This window comes from Camellia sinensis, chromosome 4 (genome assembly GCF_055761805.1).
Source record: "Camellia sinensis isolate YWXY chromosome 4, ASM5576180v1, whole genome shotgun sequence".
Taxonomy (NCBI): Eukaryota; Viridiplantae; Streptophyta; class Magnoliopsida; order Ericales; family Theaceae; genus Camellia; species Camellia sinensis.
Genome location: NC_138964.1, coordinates 189779300 through 189805753, shown reverse-complemented (window position 1 = coordinate 189805753; position 26454 = coordinate 189779300). Strand labels below are relative to the sequence as shown.

Sequence of the window (26454 nt, the reverse complement as noted above, 5' to 3'; positions counted from 1 at the left end):
GAGGAGTTGTGGCGGAAAGATGAGACTTGCTCTTTTTCTTTGGGGTATCGGGAAGGACCGACTTGTTTGTCGGGATGTAATTGAGCAATAGGGGAGCTCTCTACTTGTGAACTGGCAGATCCAACAACTTCTTCAAGCCCTTGCTCGGGAAGAAGAACTTACAGAAGTCTTTTGCCGGTTGTGGAAGAGCTGCAAGAAAAACAGACGTTAGAAAATACAAAAAGAATAAAGTTTTAAGTGACTTGAAAAATAGGTTTGTATAACACTTGGTTCTTACCATTACCCTCTACGAAAACTGTTCGGCTAAGAGGGCAGAGGTGGAGGTCCTCATCTGGAGCGAACTTCCAGTTTCCCGAGACAATGAAGTAACCATCTCCAGCTCCCTTGTTAGAGTCTAGGAGGTCGACAACAATTTTGTATTCTGTGGACTTTGGTTTAAGGTAACAAATATAGCCTTTTTCTAACTTGAGGCCACACATGGTGTAGCAGTATTGGATGTCGGCTAAAGCTACCGTAGCATTCTTTTTTTTGGCTAAGGCTATTATGCCATTGATAACACGGTAGGTGTTGATGGCGAGCTGCATTGGGTTCAATTTGTCGTAATAGAGGATTTCTCGAAAAAAGGATGTCGAGTGGGAGCCTAAGTTCACACTCAATGAAAGCTACAACTGGGAAGGGCATAGAATTGACTGTGGGCATAATGGAGTCATCCTCCCCAGCCAGCCTCAGATGGACGTCGGCTAGGATGGAAAACTCCTGCCTAAAATATCCTAGCTTGGTTGGGGTATCTACCCTGTGCCTTCACATACCCATGATGTCGGCTAAGGGGAGGGTGTATGATTTCAAGAAGAAGTGTTCTGTAAAGGTTTAGATGACCTCGGCTAAAACCTAGAGGTCTGCTAGGGCAAGAGTGTATAAGGATCTAAGCGGAATATGTTTCAGTTTTTCCTAAAAATCGTGGGTTCTACAAACAAATCCCAAACCTAGATCTATGGAAACGAAGATTGAAAGCAAGAATCTGGAGAAAATACAAAACAAGAATAAAAATTTAGAATCAAGAATGGTGATACTCTATCAAAGAACACAGTGACGGAGTGCGTGCAAGATTATGAGGCCAAGAACAGTGACAGTATGAACAAATGGGTGAACAGTGTGTGAAACTTCAAGAAACGTACTGGGCAAAAGCAGAATCATAAAATATGCCCCAATACATGATTGGGTTCATATACACAACTACGAATATAACAGAGTTCGAAATGAGCCAAGAACTGAAACTAAAAGTAACAGTGATTCACCGAAGAAAAATGAAGCTGAAGTAAAGTTCGCCAGTATCCGACGGTGGCCGTAAACAAAGAAGTGCAACAGAAGCCTCGCCGGAGGGAAAAGAGAGACTGGTTGCAGAAAACTTCACGAAAAGAACAATGGCGAAATTAAGACAGTAAGAGAGAAAAAGTTTGAACGGAGACAATGATGTGAAGTGAAAAGACGAAGAGAGAGGGAAAAAGTTTTGCCAAAAACACGAAAAGGTGGCAAAACGCAATTGATGTTCCTAGAAGGACATGTTTGTCAGACGGCGCACGTAAGTGCGATGCGACTTAATGGCGCGTGTCAGGCATGACTCAGTAGGGGAAAGACGCATGGCAAGAATGGTTAAGTTGTTTTGCGTGACAGTACGTACGCGTAAAGGGCCCTTGGAGTTCTTGATTTGATGAAGTAGTGCTTCGGCTAGGAGGATGATCTTGGCTGAGAAAGTTGAACGTGGTTCTAAGACATTGATAAAGGCAAACTAAAGTCCTAGTCATAATTGAGCCGACGAATTATGACCTCAGTAATGAATGATGAAGCGAGTTTAGCCGACATGCTAACTGGAAGGACTGATATAGGTTCCATCACCTCAGGATACTGAGGTAATAGAACCTAGGGGGCAGTTGTGGGGACATAAATTTTGAATGACGACACGTGGCCGAGGTGTCACTGAAGTACCAGTCGAGGTGCCACGTGTCCTGGTCATGACGCTGAGATTATCTCGGCTAGGCCGAGGTTATCTGCGAAGAAACTGAAATCCGGGATAAGCAGATAAGAGACAAGAGTCCTAGAATGAGAGAGGACTTCAGTTTGAGTAAAGATAAGACTCTTAGAGAGTTTATCCCAATCCTACTAGGAGTCCAAGATTAGCAGTAATCCTAAGTCCATTGAAGCTAGGCTTCTATTGGGACTAGGTTTGTGTTGGCTATAAAAGAGAGGCACCCCCATAGGTTTAAGGTACGCTTTTTGTATTCTGAATAGTGAGTTAAGCACTTTTGCTATCTTTGAGAGATAACTGACTTGATCGTGGGAGTGCCCCCTGGTGGACAAACCACCACCGGAATCTCTTCTTTCTGTTGCAGGTCGTTCGGGCTTAATCTATTTTGCCGGTGCTCTCTAGCTAAGTACTAGTTTGGCAGTGTGGTCGGAAATTGATACACACACCACCAATCCAAATCAAACCAAACCCATTTATGAAGAATATGTTTCTAACAAAATTGACTAGATAAAAACAAAGTTTCGATTTATAACAAAGGAGAAACATAGAGTTTGAACACAGAGCAACAATGGATGAACATAGAGTTTTGAACCCAAAGTGACAATGGAGAAATACAAAACTTCACCGCAACAATGGAGGAACATAATATTCTCTCACTACTATGTGTAAACTAGAGCTTCAAAACCATATAAAATAGAGAGTTTCGAAACCTTAGCACAACGAAACAATACCACAAATGTCGATGAAACTGATTAAAAGGAAAAACGTGAATAATGGTAATTGTCAAAACAGAGAGAACAACAAAAAAGAAACACGTATATCATTTTTTTATGTAATACATATCAACAATAGATATAAGGATATAATAGTCTAACAAACAATATAAATCAAGAAAAAATGACTTTATCGAATTGGGTTCGTTTGGGAAGTGGGTTGGCTTTTTGACTTTTTAGCTATTTTAGCCTAGGGCTAAAAAATCTCGTTTGGGATGAATTTTTTTTTGTTTTTTTGACTTTTGTAAGAGAAAAAATGTAAGAATTATGGGTTGAATGTGATGTTTTGTCTTATTGGGTTAAAAAGTCTATTTTATTTTTTTGTGGCTAAAATAGCCAAAACGCCCCGGGTTACAACTTCCTAGACGAAGGCAAAAATATAAATATATGGGACTAACCACGCTATAATTTTTCTTGGTGGACTTATTGAGTTAGAACACTTCTAAATGAGATTTATCAATAAAAAAAATCCATTATAGTAATCTTAACCTTATCGTGCTATATAATTGAAATAAATATATATACTAATTTCATGTGATATTAAATTATAATATAATAAAATAAATACTCATTTAAAAATTAATAATAATAATTAAATTGAAAAAAATTAATAACATAAAATTAAAAGTGATTCTAATTTTTTTTTATCATTTGAAAACAAAAATATGTAAAAATAAAAATTATATATAAGTACGTTGTGATTGGATTAAGAAAAAATTAATTAATTAATTAATTAAAGTTATAAAAATTAAAGCAAGATTTGAGTGAAAATACATTGGTCTCAAAAGTGTAACTAACCCTTTATTTTTTATTTTATTTTATTATTTTTGAACAACGCCAAACAAAACCTCTAGTGTTAAACCCCAAGTTTGCGAACTCACTCAACTCTTCCATTTCCTCCCCCAAACCTCCCCCAAAACCCTTCAAACCCTAGAAATGTCTTCATCTATAACGCTCCACCACGTCCGCAACCTATGCGCCGCCGCCGCCGCCGCCGCCACCACCACCACCTCCGCCTCCTCTTCAATCTCCATTTCCAAAGCCAAAGCAAAACTCAGATCACAATTCGATCCAGACAAAGCCCTAAAAATCTACTCCTCCCTCTCCGATCACTACACGACCTCCTCTCCAGCCTCCTCTCGCTACGCCCAAGACCTCACCGTCAAGCGCCTCGCAAAGTCTGGCCGTTTCAGCGACATCGAAACCCTCCTCGAATCCCACAAAAACGACCCCAAAATCACCCAAGAACCCTACCTCTCTAGCCTCATTCGATCCTATGGCGTCGCCGGAATGTTCGATCATGCCCTCAAAACCTTCAATCAAATGGACGATTTCGGAACCCCCAGATCGACGATCTCATTCAACGCTCTTATCTCTGCTTGTAATCAATCCAAGCGATTCGACCTAGTCCCCCAACTGTTCGACGAAATTCCCCAGAGTCACGGGTTTTTACCCGATAAATTTTCGTATGGAATTTTGGTTAAGTCTTATTGCGAGTCTAATTCGCCTGAATTGGCGGTTGATACATTGAAAAGAATGGAAGAGAAAGGGATTGAAATTACCACTGTTACTTTCACGACCATATTTGATTGTTTGTACAAAAATGGGAAGAGTGATGAGGCCGAGACGATTTGGAATGAGATGGTGATGAAAGGTTGTTTGCCCGATGTTGCGGCCTATAATGTTCGGATTATGCGTACTCACAATGGAGACCCTGAAATTGTGAAGGCAATGATTGAGGAAATAATCAATGCGGGGTTGAAACCAGATTCGATTAGTTACAATTATTTGGTAAATTGTTATTGTAAGATTGGGAAGGTGGATGAGGCGATGAAGGTTTACGCTAGATTGGAGGAATATGGGTCCAATCCAAATGCCGCGACTTATAGGACTTTGGTATATTATTTGTGTAGGAATGAGGAATTTGAGAAGGGTTACAAGGTGTTCAAGGAGAGTGTGAAGTTTCATAAGATTCCGGATTTTAATACATTGAAGCTTTTGGTTGAAGGGTTGATGAAGAAATCGAAGAAGAAGGAGGCGAAAGGGTTGTGTCGGACAGTTAGGAAGAAGTTCCCTAATAGCTTTTCTTGGCGAAAAGTTGAGGAGGAACTTGGGTTGGCGGCTGCTCCTCCTTTGGCCTCTGGTGAAGGTGAAACACGAGGCTAGTAGATGAGTGTTATTGGACTTTGATCAGTGCAAATTGATGTTCATTTTCCATCTGCTACTCGAGGGATATGGTTGGCTAAATTGTGAGTTATTCGATCGGCTGTGGAAGCTAGATCTCTGGAAGGTTTCATTGAAGCTATTGCCATTAAAGATGCAAAACTTTTATGGTTTAATTGTATGTTATTTGTTGTGCCTCCTTGTCCAACATGTATAATTGGGATGCTCTAGTTGCTCCTCTTATATCTTTCTTTTTGCTCTCTTTCTTAATCATACATTCTCATGCCAATTGTCCCGACTTTTATACAATTCGATTTTATTCACTGACTTGGATAAATGTTTGTTCATCATACAAGTTTAACACATCAATTTTTTTTGAGGACTAGTGTAACACATTAATGGATGCTTACTGTTTTTTGTTGACTGTACTCAAGAACAGAGCCAAGCATAGTATTGGTCTGCTATTCATGCTTGATGAGCTGGAGCCATATGTTCCTAATTCCTGTAGTTTAAGCAAATTCTCATTTTAATTTCTGCAGTTTCAATTTAAATAATTTGAACCAATATTTTTAATTTTGTTGCAATGTTCTATCACTTGTCGTTAGAATTTTAAATAGAAAAAGAATGCATGCAAAACTATAAAATTTGTTTTTAATTTCACTCTCTAATTCTCTACATAAGTTTTTTTTCTTCGTTTAAAATGTTTACAACTTGTGATAGAGGGGTCACATTGTAACAAAATCGAAAATATAAAATTCAAATTAAAATTGTGAAAATTCAAGTAATTTATCCAAATTGAAACTCAATAAAGACTCTCAATGAGATTATTAGATAGGCTATTGAAAGCTATTAAAATAATAGAATCTAGCTCTTTCATAATGACCAACACAATTTTGTAATGACAAGTTGACATGTAACTAATAAAATTCTAACTTATTTGCTTTGCATTACTAGCCCATAATTGTTTTTGAATTTTTTTATTTTCATTTTTTGTATTTTTTAAAACAAAAATAATGAAAAATTCATTATTTATATATTATTTTCATTTTTTGTCCCAAAAAAAAAATCACAAAATATTTAAAAGTGTTACTTAAGCAATAAGTGTACTTTTATTTATTTTTGCCAGACAGTTAGGAGTTTGGACGCCCACCACAGGGTTCTTAAAATGGGAACTACTTCACAATTCTAGCTAAGCAATCTCAGCCCTCTATTGAAATTTGTGATCTTGCTTTGCACTTTCATTTGTTATAATAAAGTAATTTTCTTGTCAATTTTTTTATTAAAAAAAAAAATGTATTGTTTGCCCATTTTTTTTAACTATGCATTTTTTTGGAAGTAATGTTATACAAATTTTTTTAATTTTTAAAATTTTTTCAAATATAGTTTATAAATTGATGTGATAGAAATTATTTAATTTTAGTGTTCATTTCAGCTATTAAAATTTTATTACTACACATTATATCAATTTATATATAAAAAAAATGTATAATTTGTTTGCATAATATTTTCTTATTAAAAAAAAGGCATAAAAAAAAACAAGGGAAAATTTCAAAAAAAAAATAAAAATGCAAAGAAGTAGAAGAAATTGCAAAAGAGTGAGAAATCTAAATTAATTGCACTTAACATGGAAACTAAAAAAAATTACAAAATAGCAAAATAATGGAAAATTTACATTTTTGCCTCCAATCATATTTTGCCCTAATTTTCTCAATTTCCTCTCAATTCTTTCTTTTCTTGCTTCCTATTTGCCCTCTTTAGTCACCGATTACCCTTTTTTCAACATTTCCAGCCGCCGGTAGGAGTGTCAAAATGGTCCGTAGCCCAAAGCCCACTCATAGCCCAAGGTGTGCCAAGTCCGGTTAGGCCCAGGCCCAAGCCCATCCCGAGACCCTGGGCCTGGGCTTCGGCAGTCATTTTGAAGCCTGGTCTGGCCCATGGGCTCAACCCATCGACACACTCAAAAATCTGGCCTGAAGCTCGACCCGCCCGAGACCTAGTGTCATTTTTAGTGAAAAATAATAAAATTTTAGTAGAAAAAATTTTAAAAAAATAAATAAAAAATGTTCAGGTCCCTCCAAGCCTGAGTCTAGGCCCATCGGGCTGGCCAAGGCCTGAATACCCCATAGGGCTGGGGCTAGGCCTAATTTTCTAGCCCGTAGATCAACCCGGCCCGATCCAAATTTTGGTGAGAGCCTGTAAGGCCCTTGAAAATTTAATTTTCTTAAAAGTCCCTTACTTTTAAATTATTTCATTGAAGTCCCTCAGTCTCTTAATTAATTTCAATTTTAACCCTAATTTCCGATAATCGCCACTTTAGCTTGGTATCTCGCATTTTGTTGCGAATCGGCATCACATGACCCAAATTACTTTTCCTATCATTATTTTATTAAATATATAACTTAAATATATGTTTTATTTCAAAATTTCAAATTTGTTCCCTCTTTTTTCCTTATTATTGCATTTTGGCCCCAAAAATCTTAATATTTTATTCAATAAGAATACAACTAATATTTTATTGATTTATACATAATATCTACTATATTTTATTTTTAAAAAAAATCAAATTCTCACATGCGGTAAATGGTGGCCGGTTGTGAATAGGGGAGAAGGACCAAGAAATTAATTTTTTATATAGAAAATCTTGAATAAAATATTCAAAAATTTCTTTGAAAACATGAAAAAATGGGAAGCAATAAATGTAATGTACTCTTGTCTCCCAATTAACTAATAAATATGATTACTTTTTCTTAATCAAGATTAATTAACACTAATCCTAATTAGATCCAATTACAAACCAACCAAACTAGATCAATTCCATTGAGATTCAACCAAACCATTCAACAATTTTCTCTCTTCTCCTTGGCTTATAAATAGAAGCCTTGCTAGCTCATTTTTGTCACTCCATACACACACAACACCTGGCTAAAGAGAGAAGGAAAGGGAGAGCAAGTGAGTTTGAGAAAAAGAGGAGAAAAAGAGAGAGAAACAAGTAGGGGAAAAAAAATCTAGCAAGCTAAGGTAAACCTCGTTCGCGTCTTCTCTCCATGAATACCATCATGTTTTCCCCTTTTATAATGCATGCTAGAAACGTATTTTATATGTTACTTGGAGTTACTACATTTGATGGATGATGCATGGTTTGAAAACCTGGTGTTCATCTTCTCCTTTAAATTTTCAGCATGTTTTTTTTTTCTCAGGTTTATGATTTTGTTTTCATAGCAAACCTTCATGAACTCAAGATCTGATTCAAAGGGGTATTATTTGACATATAGAGAGTGTGTGAGAATTTTTTTTAAGGGTCATGCGTGTGTTTTTATGCCTCATTTCATTTTTCTAATACTTGTTGCAAAGAACCGGTTAAATCAGCGAGCTTTAACAAATTCTAGAAAAATGTAGAAAAATCTTCCGGACCTCAATTTTATGTCAAAATCTTCCTTAGGGTATTGGTTTCATTGAAAAAGAGTGAGCGGTTTGTAAGAAAATATGATTTTCGTAAAGGTCGACGAATCCGGACAGAGCTGGAGTATTTCTGAAATAACTAAAAATCTGAAAAAGCTATTCCATTTTTGAAAATTGTTCTGAAAATTATATAAAATTCTCTACGAACCATAGGAAGGTCAGATTTGGGAAAAATCTGAAGTAGTTCTTTTATTCTTGATCTTTAAGTGACTTTGAATCTTGAAATTTTGTTTACATTAATGTTTTGTGCTCATGGCTTTATGAATGTTCTTACTTATATATAATCATGTCTTGGTATGATAGTATACATGTCATGGTCATGTATTTTGTTTGACCTTTGATGATGCTTGCACCTGAGCAAATTTATTTTCCTTATTGCTTGTACTAACTAATTACAATGATTAATCTAACGGAAAACTTAATGGGGTTTCGGTTACCCGATTATTATTATGAGAAGAAGTTATTGGTTAGTGGGATGTGTTCCCTTTGGTAAATTAAATCTTGCGCAAGTGGTTGTTTCGGAACCCTTAAATGGAGCGGTTGTATTCGGACCCTACGTAGTTCGGTATAAGGAGGGATTTGGGCAAGGCTTATCATTACTGTCTCTTTTGAGGCCTTGCGGTTGGCGCTACGTGGTACATAACCGTTGGTAGGCATCCGAGGTATGGTCTGCAACAAAGTAGCAAAAGATGAAGCATATCGAATAATCAGCGTCCAATTCTTGGAGTTGGAAGGACGAAATCTCTTTGAGAGATTTTTAGACGACTAACGACTAACTATAGAATCTGTACTATGAACTTAAATGCCATGAAATTTTCCTTTTTTTTTGTAAATGCTGTTGTGTATTGAACTGGGAAAAAGGGATGGGGTGTGTGTGCGTTTACTGGGCGTTCAAAGCTTATCATGTCAGGTGTCGAAGAGGAGTGTGCAGTAGAAGACGACGAACCGGAAACCTTCGAGGACATTTGGCTATCCTAGAAAGTAAGGATTTTCTTTTGTTGTTTTGTAAAGTCCATATGAAATCTTAAATTTTCTTTTGGATGTAATGTTGATGGAACGAACTTTTGCAATTAAGGATATTTGTAATTATTCTACTATTATGTATTTATATTCCAACATCAATATAATTCCCTACATTGCTTATGAGACATTGTGTCAATGCCTCTTAAGATATGTCAAAAGGGTAATGCGCTACCTAAGAAAGCTGGACTTAGAAAGAAGGCTAATTTAACTCATCCGGCGATCTGAGATCTTACTTGGTTATTGGCCATAACACTCATTAGTGACTTTCCCTTGATTACAACCTGTAACCTCGACCCATGATTAACTGTTAAGCCATGATTAAGTATGCCTAACGAGTAATTAAGATGAAATCCTAAGTTAACTAAATGTGAGTTGCATTATTTGTATTTATATCTGTCTATTATATGAATATTTGTTCATGTTTCTGTTTTGTTTTGTGAATTAAAGGCCTTATCGGCATCCGATTATGAAATTGACTTAAGTTATGTGTTATTTGGAATTTTTAGAATTTTATGGTAGGTTTAATTGAAATTTGATTCAGAACGAATTAATTAGCATAAATAACACTTATTTGCTTAGTTTAAGCCTAGGTTAATTAAGTCAACTTAATGGGGCCTATATAAGGCTCATGTATACTCTTGCCTACATTACACACTCTTGTTCTTTCATGCTAGAGACTCCAAACGTGAGAGAAAGAGAGAATTAGAAGGTGAGAGTTGATTTTAAGAAGGAAATGGACGAATTCTTAGGCAATTAAGGGGCAATTGGAGAATTGAGTTAGGACTCACCAAGAATTCAAAGAATTAAGGACTGTAGGTAAGACTTTCATTTCTTAAGCTTTCATTTGACTCACTCTTACAAGAATTCAAGAGAACTTAGTTGAATTATGCAAGAATTGAGCTAGTGAGGTAGGAAGGAGGAACACATCATGCATGCATGCATGCACATTTTTCTTTCATTTTGAGCTCAATTGCTAAGATTTCTCACATATATGCACCAAGCCTACCATAGTTTTGAGAATTTATTATGTTTTTTTTATCAATTTGCCTACTTTGATCATGATTTAGAAGTTTCGAACTCATTCCATTGCATATATGATATGTTTTCAAAGTTTTGAGTTGACTTTTGAGCAATAGGAAAGCTTTTGAGCCTTGATTTCATGAAATGATCTTTAATTCTCTATGTTTTCTAAGTTTAGACATGTTTTCTCAAGTTTTGGAGCCCAAAGGTTGAGTTTGAAGGCATTGAATTCTAGTTTTGGACTTGGAAGTGCAATCTAGAAATTTCAGAATTTCCACCCTCCGCTCGAGCGACAGAAGGTGCACTCGAGCGACCACTCTGTGATCTTGCGCTTCTGCTCGAGCGACCAAAAGTTGGCTTGAGCGTGAAATGCAAGCTCTTAAAAATTCACATGTTTTGCAGACCGCCCGAGTGACAAGAGTTGCGTTCGAGTGAGGACTTGAGTCTCACGCTTGAGCGATCGTCGAGTGGGAAAATCAAGCAACCAGTACTTTTGTAGAAGTTTACAGACTACTCGAGCGATAGAAGTTGCACTCGAGCAACCACTCACATTTTGCATGTCCGCTCGAGCAAAGGAAATTACGCTCGAGTGAGACCCCTGTTTCTAGCATTTTTGACCAAGTGTTTTCAACTGCATTTTGGCATCCTCATTGCATCCTAGGCATTCCTGGGCCAAGATTAAGACATACTAAGAATGAAACGAAATAAGTTAAGTACAACCCAAATGTGTGTTTCAATATGTGTATCTGTTATGTTTATGTAGGTCACGCGCCATAAACTGTTGATCCGTTGGCTGCTATCAAAGTTATCTGTGCAATAATCACTGAGTAATAACTTAGTAAAGTTATGTTCAACTTTATTTATTTTCTGTATGATAAAATAAGATCTGTTCTATGAAATGCTATGTTATGTACAATAAATGATTGTTTAATTTTTGACAATTTCGTGGTTCGAGTATGTTATCAGTTCCTGGTCTGGAGGTTCCTTTATGGAACTGACAAGTTATCCGTACTCGGTCTGGAGGTTCCTTTATGGAACTGACAAGTTATCCGTACTCAGCTGGAGGTTCCTTTTTGGAACTTACAAGTATGGTTTTCGATGCTCTGTATGTGATCTGTTAGCATTAATAGATGTAAGATTAAGTATGAATTCTGATTTCTATCAATGACTTGAACAAGAATATGACTATGAATATGTTTTTGTCAATTGATTTAGTTATGGGACTTCATTCATTACCCCTTTACTCCATTATTATTCATTGGGTTTCTGCTTACTTTATTATTTATGTATGTAGGTGATCAGACACGTAGCCAGGCTCAGTGATGATCGCCTAGATTTCTGTTTTGTTGGCTTCCATTTTTGTGCCTCCCGAGGAGGTTCCAGAAAGTCAAGTCCTGTGGTCTTGTTTGGTGAACTATACAAAAGAATTTGTTTTATTTCTGGTGCTTCTCGAACAAGTTTCTGTCTATCTGTATTGGGCTAAGTGCCCGTTTTGGTGACGTAAAATTACTGTAACCATAACGTCACTTGTATATATATATATATATTCAATATTTAAAATTTCTGTCCCATGTATGCCTACATAACTCAATGGATTATGTATGTTCTATTTATTTGCTTCCGCAGCTCCTATCATATGTTAATTAATTTAGAGACCTTTGATAATCTTAGAATCATTGACCAGTTATAACGCTAAATCTGTAAGGACATATTTAAATTGTGACACAACCCTTAATATAGGTTTGGAGCGTCACAGAGCCCACATGGCTGAGAAGAGTTGCCGATGGAAAGCTTATGGTAATGATGGGAATTCAAAGAGGGATGCTTTTGAAATTATGGTGGGTCCAGAGAAAAAGAAGGTGAGGAAGAACTTTGGTGGTGAGGGTTCAGAGTAAATAATAAGGTGCCATTGCAGCATTCTATTATAAAAACCAAAAAAAAAAATAGGATGCGTTTGGTTTGTATTTGTAGAGTAATTTTTAAAATAAAAAGTATGAAAATTTGTTTAGTTTGTCTTTTTTCAGAAATGGTTTTAAAAAATCATTTTGAAGAGAGAGTTTTAAAAAAATGATTGATTTAATGTGTATGAGAGAGAGTGATTTTAAAAAATAAGTAACTAAACAAAATTTTAAATTTTTTTTTAAAAAAATATTTGGTTTGATTACTCTTGAAAATTTATTTTCAGAGAATTTTTTTTAAAATTTTTTCTAAAAAACAAACCAAAGCCTAGTGTTTCTTTCAACTAATTTCGATTCCCCACAATTTTGCAATTTTTCTTGTAGTTTCCATTTTCCAGTAATTTCCGCCCAAAAGCACCACCACAAATTATTAATAGGTAAGAACAACCAAACAGAGCATTTACCATATTGTTTCAGAGCGGAGGAGCTAGAGACAGAGGAGGGGGTAGACAGAGGGGGCGAGGAGTGAGAGGCGATGACGACTCGAATAGCTCCAGGCGTGGGAGCGAACCTGCTCGGCCAACACTCCGCCGAGAGGAACCAAGACGCCACCGCCTACGTCGGCAATCTTGATCCTCAGGTTTATAAGCAATGTCGAAAATAGGGTTTAAACTAAACCTCACTGCCCAACTTTGATTCACTCTCTTCTTCCTTGTTCCACGACCCTCCCAGTTGTGTTTTCACTCAAGTTCAAGCTCTGTATTATTCACATTGAAGACCTGTCTGTCACTGTCACTGTCACTGTCACTGCCACTGTCATTCACAAAATCATCAACTTTTAGTTTACTCAGTTGTTGCCAGCTTCATGTTTCAGAAATGTATATGTTTAGTTTTTTTTTTTTTTTTTTTTTTTTTTTTTTTTTTTTTTTTTTTTTTTGCCCTTTCCAAATAATTACCCATATAGAATCCTTTGTGCAATTTGTTCGATTGAAGTATTATAGCTTCCTTATGAATAAAAGTCTTATCTTTTGGCTTTGATTAGAGACAGGCTGTTCTGTTGATGTGAATTGCTCAGTAGCTAATATGATTGCTGCATGATAGTATGCGACGATGTAGGACAATATTTTGTCAACATGTGAATAACAACCAGGCTACTACTATAGAGTCCCGACTTCATTTTACTTACTGTGTGGTTTTGTAGTATTGCGGTGATTTGCGACAGAGATCTTACAATCCAAAATTCAGTTATTCTATAGGCGGTGTGTTGGTACAAATAATTCACAAGTTCTCAAAGGGTTCAAAATCCTACTTTTAAGTTACCAAGAATTTACCTGAGGGTTGTTGCATTGATCCAAACTCTTGATTGAATCATCTTCTATGGAGGTTTTTTGGCTGTCATTGTATACAAGTCTGTTCTAGTCATAGTCATTCTGGACTGCTAATTCTTACAGGGTCATGGGACTTAGTAATCTTCATTCTTCTTCTAGCTTCAAGTACTTTCTGTATGAAAGAAGACAATCAATTGCAGTGAGCTAAGGAATTTCTTTTTTTTTTTTTGATTTCTATATCACCCACTGGATATTTCAATTCAAACTTGGTATACAGAACTGTTATAATTTAGTGTCTCATTTTTATAAGTGTGGTTCATAGCTAATCAATTTTTTAGATACTCATTAAGGATCACCAAATTTTTCTTTCGATAAAGCACATTATCTAATGTGGTCCTTGTCAATCAAGATCCGAGAGTGCTGGGAGGGGCAAGATTAGATACCTTTTGCGTTACTTGTGTAAAGTGGCTGCTCCCAAACTTGAATTACCTTCTTTGGTTAGCCCAAGCAATTACCCTGGCACTAACTAACACCCCAAAAAGTTTCTTCGATTGTTGAACTTTTAATCTAGCTGATGCTTGTTCTGTGTCTGCTTGTAGGTAACTGAAGAGTTACTCTGGGAGTTGTTTGTTCAAGCAGGCCCTGTTGGTAGGTTATAATATTCCGTCACCATGAAAGCATTCTATAATTAATCTTATTTAAATAAAGTGGTGAAGTGAAAGAGACATGCTATTCCATCAGCGTCATTAAAACTCTTGGCTCTATTTGCACATCTTTATGAGTTCATAAAGTACATTGTCTTTTTGTATATGTTTTCGGTCATTGTTCTAAATACACAAGATAATGCCTTTAGATAGATACTTGGTCTCTGCTACAAGCCCCTGTTTTCCATTTCCTTCATGTCAATTTTGCATAATTAAGGAAGTTCCTTATGTACCAATTCTATATAGTCTTGGTTTGCTGCATCGAGATATGTCCGTCTCTATGTGTTTAAATAGTTAAAAACCAGTAACCATCCTTAAATACAGGAACGAAAGGATGAATCTTGCAAAACTCATAATAGTGAAGTAAAATGCAAAATGAAACATTGGAGAATAATTACATTACCAATATAGCATTTGGAAGAAAAGGAATAATTTATACTACCATTTAAATTCAATAGTAGGAACTTATACTAACGTTCTCCGGACTTGGGCATTTTTTTGTGTTTTTCATCTTTTTTCCTGATTTTATTCACTGTTAAATTGGTTCTGAAATCTGAACGTGTTTAAAAAAGATCTCTGAAAAACTAGGGATTGAATATGGTGATGTTGTCCAATCTCTATTTTCTCTTTCTACATGATGCATTTGGTTGTTTATTTAGAAGAATTTTCTTGTGAGAGTTCCTTCTATAAATTTCAAGAATGCATAATTGTGGTCTTTTTTGTTCTGTTTCAGTAAATGTGTATGTTCCCAAAGATAGAGTCACCAATCTTCATCAAGGATATGGCTTTGTAGAATTCCGAAGTGAAGAGGATGCTGATTATGTAAGTTGTACTTCATTGCTTGTGGCATCATTAGCAGTGCTCTCTGTATCTTCTTAACTGATGCTACGATCACGGTTCATCTCTTGAGTTTTGCTTTCTCCTTGCTTCTATGTTTTTTTTTTATTTTTATTTTATCAGTGATACTTTCTTTTTTTGGTGTTGCAGGCAATAAAAGTTCTGAATATGATTAAACTTTATGGGAAGCCAATAAGGGTGAATAAGGTGAGGATCCTTATTCTCATTATGTATCATTTGCTGTTTCTTTATGCTTACCTTTGGAATATCAACTCAAGGACCATCACTAGAAGTTTTATTGGTTCAATTTTTTGCAGTCTTTGCATGAGTTCGATGCAAAATCTGATGAGTAATTTTCATTCTTGTTGTTTTTTATTCCAGGCATCCCAAGATAAAAAGAGCTTGGATGTTGGAGCTAACCTTTTTGTTGGAAACCTTGATCCTGTAAGAAATAAGATCTTGAACTTGCTTCCCTGCATCACAATCCCAAAAAAAAAAGAAAAAAGAAAAGAACTACACATGGTTCTTCTTTGTAAATATTTTCTTTCTAGAATATTCACACACACATTCACTGCTGCCATATCCCTATGCCATAGTTTCAACTTTGAAATTGACTTCATATTCTTTGCAGGATGTGGATGAGAAACTTTTGTATGATACTTTCAGTGCATTTGGAGTCATTGTTACGAACCCCAAGGTCATACCTTCTTTACCTTTTGTTTCATATTGTTTTGATGGGTATTCATTAAACTGAGAAGTACTTGCAACACTCTTCATTCTCTTAATTATTGTTGCTGCATGTTTTTGTTTGTTCATATTAGTGTCCCTTTTTATTTGTTTGTTTATGAAATTCTTCAGTGTTGTACATTTGTTATTTTCTTTTTTCATTTTTGTTTACTCGATGTAGGACTTGTGTGTGGATTAAACAATGAAGATAAGAGGAGGAAAAGGCCTAAAGAATCACATTCAAAATTTTTGGCACACATCTAAATGTCTGTAAACATCAAAGAATAACATGTTTCAAAATATTCGCTCAAACTGGTCAAAAGACAACTGAAGGGCTTTCACTGGGATTTCTTTCTTTTATTTATTTACTTTTTGATAATGATATAAACTACTACTGCAGCAGCACCCATGGATAGGATGCATATCAACTAAAATCATGTTTGTTGAATCAAGATACAAACAGTGAATTGAATTGAAATTTACTCTTTTAGTTTTTGAATCGTGCATCATAGTATTGGGTACCACTTTCTAACCTAAACAGAAAATCATATGTACATTAAAAATATATTATGAATATGAATGAGTAGTAGACATACTGACTAATGGGGTTGCTAGGAGGGAGGCAGAGTTGGTCCAGAACTAATCTCTGGCTTCATTTTTGTGATGAGGTTGCATGCAGACTTGCTTTATAGTAGAGAGCTCAAGCTTTTGACCTTTCATAAAGTAGTCTGTAGGCCATGAAGTTTGCTATTGTATTTCTCTAATTCTTTGGAATTCTATCTCTCAACCACTTAATCTCTTTATTGATCAGCCTCAGACACCTAATCTCTTTGAAATGCCACTTTCTAGGAAATAGGTTGGCCATGCTTTTATCAATCGTCTAATGCTCTGATTAATGCTTGCATAACTAACATATTGATACAATTATCCTTCCGAAGCAAGTCTGTGTCTGTTCCATTTCATTTCTATGACTCCCGTGGGTGAAAAATATTTTTGAAGTGTTCGGAAATTGTGAATTTCTTTTGTTTTTTGAAAAATCACTGTGGTGGATCACTGAATTGGTTGGATTTTTTGCAAGATAATTGACCACAATTCTTAGATTTTCGTATATATTGTTTGTATGTATTTTAATGTATATATATGTTTTGATAGCTTAAAATGTCTGTGTGGAGCTGTATTAAAATCTTGGTCCGGATGTAATGGTTGGTTCTACACTCATCTCTGCCTGCGTTGGGCATAGTGTTAGTGGTAATGAATGGGGATAATCATAAAGTATTGTTATGGTGCCAATTCATTTGATGCTTGTTTTCTTTTGTGTTCAGATGTTTCTCTATTTCCTTTCTTTTTCAGATAATGAGAGATCCAGAGACGGGGAACTCCCGTGGATTTGGTTTCATTAGCTATGATTCTTTTGATGCATCTGATGCTGCAATAGAGGTATTTGTCTTTTGCTTTTAGCTTCATATGATAGTGGTATTAAGTTCTCATGAGAGAGATCTGAGGTTCAGAATTAAAAAGTTTAAAGATGAACAAATGGTTTTTTAATTTGGATTTCTTTTTTAATTTGATATTAGTTAAGCAATCTACTTGGTGTGTACCTCACAAAGAGATGAATTTTATATCTGTCAGGATTCTTATTGGCTCTCACGTTGTTTATACTGAATCTAGGGCTATGAGTTTTGTTTATTTTTTTATTGGATTTTGTATTTGGGCTTTCGAGAAACTAGTTTAGTTACACCATACAGAAATGTTGTAATTATGAGCAATGTTTAACAGAATCTGGGCCAACTGTCAACCTATTCCTATAATGTGTTTAAACTCTAAAAAATGGTCCTGTCTTTATAGACTTTGAAGAAATACTGCTTGAACCAGTGGTTTAAGTGCTAACTAGCTCAAATGGAGCTGTTTCTAATTATCAACTTTCTTCAGAAAACCCTAATTTGTCTGCTTTCTGTTCTTTAATGAGCAAAAATGATAGTTTTGTTATTGGTTGTTTATGTTGGCATCACATCTAGGAGGTATGAATAGAGTTAGGGTTAGATTTGTTTTCATAAAAAAAATTGATGGATCTCCTTTCATGAATCAGTGACACTGCTAATCATTTTTTGATCTTCATTTGATTTTTGTCTCCTTATGTTGGAAATTTGTTAGAAATTGCCATTGCTTAGTGGGCATCTAGGAGGTAGGGATTGAATTAGCTTAGATTCATATCACTTATCAAAAAAATGTTGGATCTCTTTCCATGGATCTGATGCTGCTAACCATTTTGATTTTGTTGATTTGGAGGTAATTTATATCATTTCAAGTTTTTCTGTTTTGTCCTTTGTGTGATGAGTAATTAACAGGCCTGCTATATTTAATGGAATGGCTCAGTCTTGCAAACATGGCTCCGTCCTTCATCTTCTCACTCTGCTTTGAGTTCCATTTAGAAAAATAAAGTCGCAAAATCACTGCAGTGAAAATTTCTACTTGGCTTCTATTCCTTTTCTTTTTATGTTACTATATAAAATCTACTATTCTAGTATTGAAACATGGACATTTTATTGAATAGAGAGTCAAAATTTGTACTCCTTCATAGTTAACTACATTACTTGGGGACTTATATCAAAAGAACTCTAGGTTTCAATTTCAACACCATTCATCACCGTTCTTTCAAAAAACTAAAAGGAGATATTGAAGAAAACGTATATGAAAAGAACTCTAGGTTTCAATTTTAACGCCATTCATCACTCATCACCTTTCTCTCAAAAAATTAGGATATATTGAAGAAAATTGATATATTTTATATCGTCTTTCTGTCTCTTTAAGCAGCCAGCAACATAGTTTGCTGAAGAGATATCCTGTTAGATAATATTGTCATGTGGAAATCAATGAAATGTTTTATTTTGGTTGTATTAAGAGTTATTTCAATAATAACTATCCTATGTTGTGCAGGCAATGAATGGTCAATATCTTTGCAACCGGCAGATAACAGTATCCTATGCATACAAGAAAGACACAAAAGGGGAGCGTCATGGTACCCCAGCAGGTACGGTCTCTCTCATTATGTTCTACATGCACTCATTCACATAGAACCAAGGCACATCGCACCAATGTTGACCAATCGGGGTTGGGGATTTGTTTTTGAGAGATTCCTAATTCTGAATTCTGTAGCTAGTCCACTTGAAAGTAATGCTCTGTTTGTTTTGGTTTTCTGGAAATTGGTTTCCACATTTTCTGGCATGTAGAATGACGGAAAATAAAAGTCAATAGAAAATGTTTTCATATTCAATGGAAAATAAGCTATTTGAGCAGAAAATGTTTTCCAGTTTTAAAAGGTAAAAAACAATTTTTCATACATAAGTCTTACCAATGCCACCACACTACCACCATCACGACCATCTCCACCTCACCTCCACCGTTGCCACCACGACCACCACCTCCACCCCATCACCACCACTAATACAACTACTAACATTTAGTTTCAAGGTCGCAACCAAATATCCGCTAAAACAAATGGAGCGTAAATATATATATTTGATTAGATTGCTCGTCAACTGAAATCTGGATTGATCTGCCTCGCATGTGAGTTTTTGATATATTCAGAGTGCCAGATGTGTACAGTGGTGAAATCGAAAGTGTCCAATTGATTTAATATGCACTGGTCCACCGTTAGACGAATGCATTTCAAGAGATCATTTGCTTATTTACTGCTATATGATAAAATGCAGAAAGAGTTTTGGCTGCCAGCAATCCAACTGCCCAAAAAAGCAGGCCTCACACCTTGTTTGCGAGCGGGCCTCCTACACTTCCCAATGCTCCTCAGGCCAATGGCACCATCAGTACTCCAATTCCTCCACGCCCTTTTGCAAATGGCTCTCTTCCTCCACCACCAATGGCACCGCTCCGGCCACCCACACAAGGTGGAGTCTTCCCACCCATGCCAATGTCTGGTCCTCCGTCTTGGCAGGGGCAGCCTCAGCAACCTGGTCAAGCAATGCCACCTCCTTCCATGCCACCACTGCCCTTTCAGCAGTTCAGGCCGCCGCCACCAAACATGCCACCACCACCTTCACAACTAGCTCCTCTAGCATTTACAAGGCCGCCTCCACCACCAACTGGAATGGCTATCCCTCAACCTGTTTGGCGGCCACCGCCACCGCCTCAGCAGCTGGTGGGGAGGCCCCCTTCTATGCCACAGATGTCAATGCCACCACCTCCCCCATCCCATGCTCCACCTCCGCCTCCATCAAGTTGAAAGTTGATCAAAAGTGCACGTTGTGGACATTTTACTGTTCCTTGTCTTAATTGAAGCTTTTTATTTATTTATTTATTTATTTATTATTCTCTGGTTTTATGTATACTTGTTATGTTCTAATTGTAGGGAAAGTTTTTAGTGGTGAAATTTGGTGATCTATAATGAGCTACCGGGGTTTAAGTTGTGTGTAGGAAGACCAAATTTCTGGTAGAATCCATGACAGAATAATTTGAACCAGTTAGATTGTTTAGAACGTATACATGGTACAGTTGAAGAGGAACTTCACACATTGCACATGCATTGTCTTTTAATTGGGAAGACTTTTGGACTACTTTTAATGTTTTATAATTTTTTCATTATCCAGTAATGTAGTGTTTGAATCGTGGATTTTGATAGAAATTTATAAAGAGAAAGGGAAAGGGAAATGTGTTTGAAATGTGAATGAAATTTAATTATATTTTTATCTACATTTCACTCACATTTCCTCTTCTCCTTTTAAAATTTTATCTGAATTTATGATTCAAATACAATCTAAATGAAAAATATTCTAGAATGAATGTAATATTGTTACATTGTATCTCATACAATCGTGATTTTTTTTTTAAAGAATAGTATTCTTGTTGTCTTTAAATTTGTCACAGTAGTCTCTAGGACTGCCTTCTTCATGTGTGATCATTTTGTAACTTTTAAATTAAAGTGATACTATCATACGATTCATACTTAATTCTTATTTTATAAGCTTAGGGAGCAATATTTTGGTCAGTTTTTAAAGTAGTTGCTGCAAGTACGATTGCAGGACACAACTAACCAAAGGTGTGGATAGGAATGACTTACCAATTTTTAAGTTGCCCTAACCATAGAAAGAGCTAAGTTTATAGTTCGTTGGAAGTTAAAGAGGTCGACATGCTGAGACTTAGGACCACTGAGGGCCTTCATCTGGTTGAATAGCCAATAGCCATTGAACATATACACACACAGAAAAGAAGAAGAAGAAGAAGAAAAAGAAGAAGAAGAAGAAGAAGTCCTGATCTCTTTTCTTGCAGTACTACAAAAAGGTACCCACCTCCCTCTCAAACTTTTAGGCCTCAAATCATGTGCATTCCCACAAAACATTGATGAATCGATCTTGTTTGGTAACATTCAACACCCTAGAATGTCCAAGAAATCATGTTACTATTCCATCACCCACCCAAGAATTTAAAAAACATAAAGCGAGCGCGCGTGCACATGTATATATAATATCCGATTGTCACCTAATTCATAATTCACATGTTTCCAAATCAATCGCAGCCACATTCACCAAGAAAAATCCTCTGCATATTAGGCCATATAACAAAAGCTTTTTATACCTTTGTCTCATACACGTGTCTTGTAACCAGAATTCTGCAACTCTAACCGGTATTTTTTTTTGCTGTCCCTTTTGTCCTCTCTTTTACATTGAAGCAAAATCTTGTGGGGTTGGCCAAACCGTACCTATCAGTTTACTGAGACTGGTTTTTTGGGTTGCCATTACTGGTTGGGTCTATGACAGGTTTGACTTTAGGCACCCGTCATATTTTTCGTAGTTAATTTTCTTTTACGAATAATTTCATGACAATTCTATTAGGGAGAAATCTTGATAATTGATGGCCCAGAGATGCTCAAAGATAAAAGGATGGAAAATAAAATAAACGAAAGTTTCATTACATGAGTAAAAGAGGTGGAACTGGATAGTGAATTGTAGTGTATATATATATAGCAAGTTTGTTTGATTTGTTTTCTACAGAATATCATTTCGGAAAAATTATCAATAATTAGAGGGAAAATCAGGTCCGTAAATCGAATTAATTATCAATAACTAGAGGAAAAATTAGGCCCATAAATCGAACTAAGTTATTCAAGTTCGACTTGTGTTCAATTTATTAAAAACTTATTCGAGTTTGTTGTATAAATAAGTCAAATTTGAATACATTTTAAAACAGATTGTTCAAGCCAAATTTGATGAAGCTACTACTTGGATCAATAAACTTATATGTAGTACACAAAACTAAACTACTTAACTTGGTTTGATTAAAACCCATTTAAGATTGGCTCAAAAGATAAACAAACCTAACTTAAATATTTAAGTCAAATTTCAACAATCTAATACTTGATTCAACTCACAAGGACACTCACTATGCATGTGTTACTTACCATATTGTATCAAAGGAGGAAGTCCAAGCCATTCGGGCCTCCCCATTATCCTTTGAAGAGAGAGAGAGGATGTCATGGTGTGGCACCCAAACAAGACTGGGATCTATTCGGTTAAATCAGGTTATGATCTAGCTTGAACCTCAATCGATGTATCATCAAATGTCCAACCCTCTGCTACTTTTCAATTTCCCCCAAATTTCTGGCAACTTATTTGGAGCATGGAGGTACCTCCAAAGATTTGACATTTTTGGTGGCGTGCGTGTATTGATGCGCTTGCTACCAAGTCCAATCTGTTCAAACGCAAGTGTTCCCCCTCTGAGTTATGCCTAGAGTGTTTGAAGGAAACAGAATCTGTGGAACATCTGCTCTTCGATTGTTCATGGATGAAAGCGGTGTGGTTTGGAAGCTTACTTTCTCTGCCGCTAGAACAGGGTACAGTGCATAACATAGCACAATGGACTGCAAAATGGTTGGGGGTGGGTCAGGAATCTGAGGATGTAAGTGGAATTGAGTTGATCAGCAAAATAGCCTTGATCGGATGGTTTATATGGAAAGCTCGCAACGATCTCGTTTTTAATCATACGCCAGTCAACCCAAGTGAAGTTATTCAGAAGTGCTCCCAGGCATGGTTTGAACATAATCAACATTGTAATGGGTCATCTACCAGGACTCCGGAGGGACCTTCGTTGCATCCACCTTCCCACAGATGGCGTTCAGACACCCACGGTGGAAGCGGAGGCTCACGCAATCTGCCTGGCATGTTTTTTAGCCCAAGCACACAATACCTCCTTGGTAGAAATTGAGAGTGATAATCAGTCACTTATCAAGCTTTGTGTGTCTGAAGATGTGCCCCTTGGGAGTGTATGGCAGTGGTGCTTGACATTCGAAGCCTCTCAAAGCTGCAACAATGGTAGTTTGGTTGGACCAGTCAAGCAAACAACAGGACAGCGCATTGGCTTGCTAGTTCCTATGCCAGCAAAAAGCTTCCTGCTAATTGGGTGGATTACCCACCTTTGGCTCTTGTTTCTATTATGTGGCATGGTGATGTAACACCAAGACGGAGAATAGATCAGGGATCCGGTGTGATCCACATCCTACTGATCAGAGAATCACCAAAATTCAATAAAAAAAAATGTACATCCATGTCATTGGTTGGTGGTCTGGAAGGGATAGGTTGGGTACAAACCCAACATTTGGCATAAATTGTACGAAGTGGTTGCCCTAAGCTTCGAACCCAAAACCTCAAGGTTAGTAGTCCAAGTTTTAACTACCAACCAGTAGCCCCCTAATAAATTAATCGAAGTAGGTATCATCTAAGAGTTATTACGAAAAGACAGAGAGAATCAAGAGAAATAAAGCACCCACTCAGAATACTAGAGTAATGGCCTACAAGTTATTTAATGTGATTTCCTTTATCAACATGTTACTAGTAGATATTAACTACTTGACAGTGCAAAACATTTTTTGAACACCTTTTTAGGCCCAACAATGCATGGGGGATCATTCTCAGCTGTCATGGGTCGTAAAAGCCCATAATGTAGCCTCATGAGACATTACAAACAATGCACCTGGACATACACCAAATGCCCTTCCATAGAAGACAAGTATGAGAAACCAGCAGAAACATGTACATGAGGTAATATCTTTCAAAGTTATGTTGGAGAAACATGTACAATTCCACCAATGTGTTGTGTCCATGTTAGACAATCTAATATCCTGTGGACTCATTTGTAACTAAGAAAAAAAAAATTCTGAATACTTTGTATTTACATCTCTCAAACACTCCCAACATATAGGCCATTAGTGTCCTTTCTAAGCAACTTTGTCTTTTACATTATACATTCAGATCCAATGATGAACACAATTTTAAAATTTTTAAAATATAATAACAGAGTTGTAGTGATAAGCAGAATATATATAATCATAATGAACTTGTTGTGCTTCTTCTTCCACATTAAGAAATACTTACATAGAGATTTAGGCCATGTTTGTTTGGGCGGACTGAATTAGTATTCCCATGACTAATAGTCCTAGGACTACCAATCCGTTGGATTATGTATCCTATCTTAATTAATAGTCAAGTTTAAAATAATTAATCCGTACTTTAATTGTTTAACCAAACATCGGATTAATAATTTTATTGGACTATTAGTCCAATCCTAAGCTCATGTCCACCCAAACAAACATGACCTTAGAGTATTAATTTTAAGTATAATAATAATGTACCTATAGAAATATATTTTTCTACTCCTATGTCCTAATCTCACTTTTTTAGGATTTGCCATCCTGATGTGTCTATGTCATGTGCATTTGCATGTCCTGCATTCATGTCTACTCTATGTAGGAGAAAGTTGTGTTTTGAATCCCAAACAAGAGCAAAAAAAAAAAAAAAAACCTCTTAGAAAACGCAAGTAATTGAGAAAAATGGCAAAATGTAGCCTCTAGCATCTTCTTTTACTCTCAACAAAGCTTTAGTTAAGTAGAGAACCCCTTTCTTTGCTTGAAAAGTACCAAGAAACCCTGTAAAAGAACACCTATCTCACATTGTGTCAATGTCTCAATGTCATTTGTTTTAACTTCATACTGGTGTGCCTTTGTGCTCCATAAAATCCTTGAAGGCAAGCCCCAAGTGCAACCTATTATGTCACCAAAGGGAGCCGATCCACATAAACTAGGCCAAAACAAGCAAAACTACCCAATCATCTCACATAGACAAAGCCTTACCTACATCTAAAAACCAGATACACATGCACAAGATAAACTAGTTTAGACATCTCAAAGAATTTAACTATCCAGGTTGGCCTTCTGATCTGTTCAACCACCACTCAAATGTATCTAGAGCCACCATATGAGCTCTCACATAAAGAACTCTAAATTGAATTTAAGTGATATGAGATATGTTTGATTCTAACTATGAACTTAAGACAATTAAAGGGTAGTAGTTGGCATAATGTTCCTCTCCATAGCTAACCTAGTAACACAAATCCCACACAGAAGCTCGCTATATCCACCAAATCTAGACAAGCAAATATGCTAGGTTGCATTTGAATTTATGAATTTGAAATGATTTGAACAGCATTCATTCAAGAGGAATTGCTTAGATTTAGATATAGATTTCACGATTGAATTTGAGAACTTTGCCATGATGAATTTCAAATATTAGCAATATAAAAAAAAGTTATTTAAAATGCAACATACTAAAAGATTATAGTTGTACAAAGATCAAAAGAAAATACTTTTCTCCCTCTACTCTATCTTCTGCTTTAATTTCTCAACCTGTATTTAGTAATTAACTCATTATAAGGTTTAAGCCTTAAAGTTCTAATCTAAAATAAGATTGAATCCTACCAAAAAAAAAAAAAAAAAAAACAAAACAAAAAATTGGTGCGTTGGTGTGTCTGTGTCATGTCATGTCGCATGTTGGGCTTCTTGGCATGGTAATCTAAAATAAGATTAAATCCTACAAGCAAAAATGTCATGCTTGGAAATATGATTTCCAAATCCTACTCTAGTTAATTGAGATTAATCAAAAGAACTTTATACCATATGAAGATTAAAAGTATAGAGCTAAGGAACCCTTAGAGCTTATCCACTCTGATGTCTTCGGACCGGTAAAACAAGCATCAATCAGCGGAATGCGCTACATGGAGACCTTCATTGACGACTTCTCAAGGTACGTGTGGGTGTATTTTATGAAAGAGAAGTCTGAAGCTTTGGCTAAGTTCAAAGAATTTCATAAGAAGCTTGAAAGCGAGCTTGGAAAGAAAATTCGATGCTTGAGAACAGATAATGGAGGAGAATATTCATCAGATGAGTTCTTTAACTATCTTAGAGAATGCCAAATTCGATATCAGTTTACCTGCTCAAGTACTCCACAACAGAATGGAGTGGCTGAAAGAAATAATAGGCATCTTGCAGAAACTTATTGGAGCATGCTACATGCTAAGAATGTGCCTAGCAAATTTTGGGCTGAATGTATGAAGATAACAGCTCATGTGATCAACAGGCTACCGCAGGCAGGTTTGGGGTTGGTCTCACCCTTTCAGAAGTTATGGCACACAAAGCCCGTAAGTCACTTTTGAGTATTCGGA

At 36.2% G+C, this 26454-nt stretch overlaps 2 protein-coding genes across 2 annotated transcripts; both read left to right on the top strand.

The window, feature by feature from the left end:
• The first annotated feature begins 3613 nt into the window (after positions 1-3613).
• On the top strand, positions 3614-5282 carry LOC114256041 (small ribosomal subunit protein mL103 (rPPR7)). Its single transcript, XM_028195611.2, has one exon. The coding sequence runs from the start codon at positions 3733-3735 to the stop codon at positions 4960-4962; it is 1230 nt and encodes a 409-aa protein (XP_028051412.2). The 5' UTR covers positions 3614-3732; the 3' UTR covers positions 4963-5282.
• Positions 5283-12387: 7105 nt separating this feature from the next.
• Positions 12388-20502, top strand: LOC114256040 (uncharacterized). The gene is made up of 9 exons (XM_028195610.2): positions 12388-12999; positions 14287-14335; positions 15125-15213; positions 15379-15435; positions 15610-15672; positions 15860-15925; positions 17305-17391; positions 18889-18982; positions 19665-20502. The coding sequence occupies exons 1-9, from the start codon at positions 12895-12897 to the stop codon at positions 20189-20191; spliced, it is 1137 nt and encodes a 378-aa protein (XP_028051411.2). The 5' UTR covers positions 12388-12894; the 3' UTR covers positions 20192-20502.
• The last annotated feature ends 5952 nt before the right edge of the window (positions 20503-26454 follow it).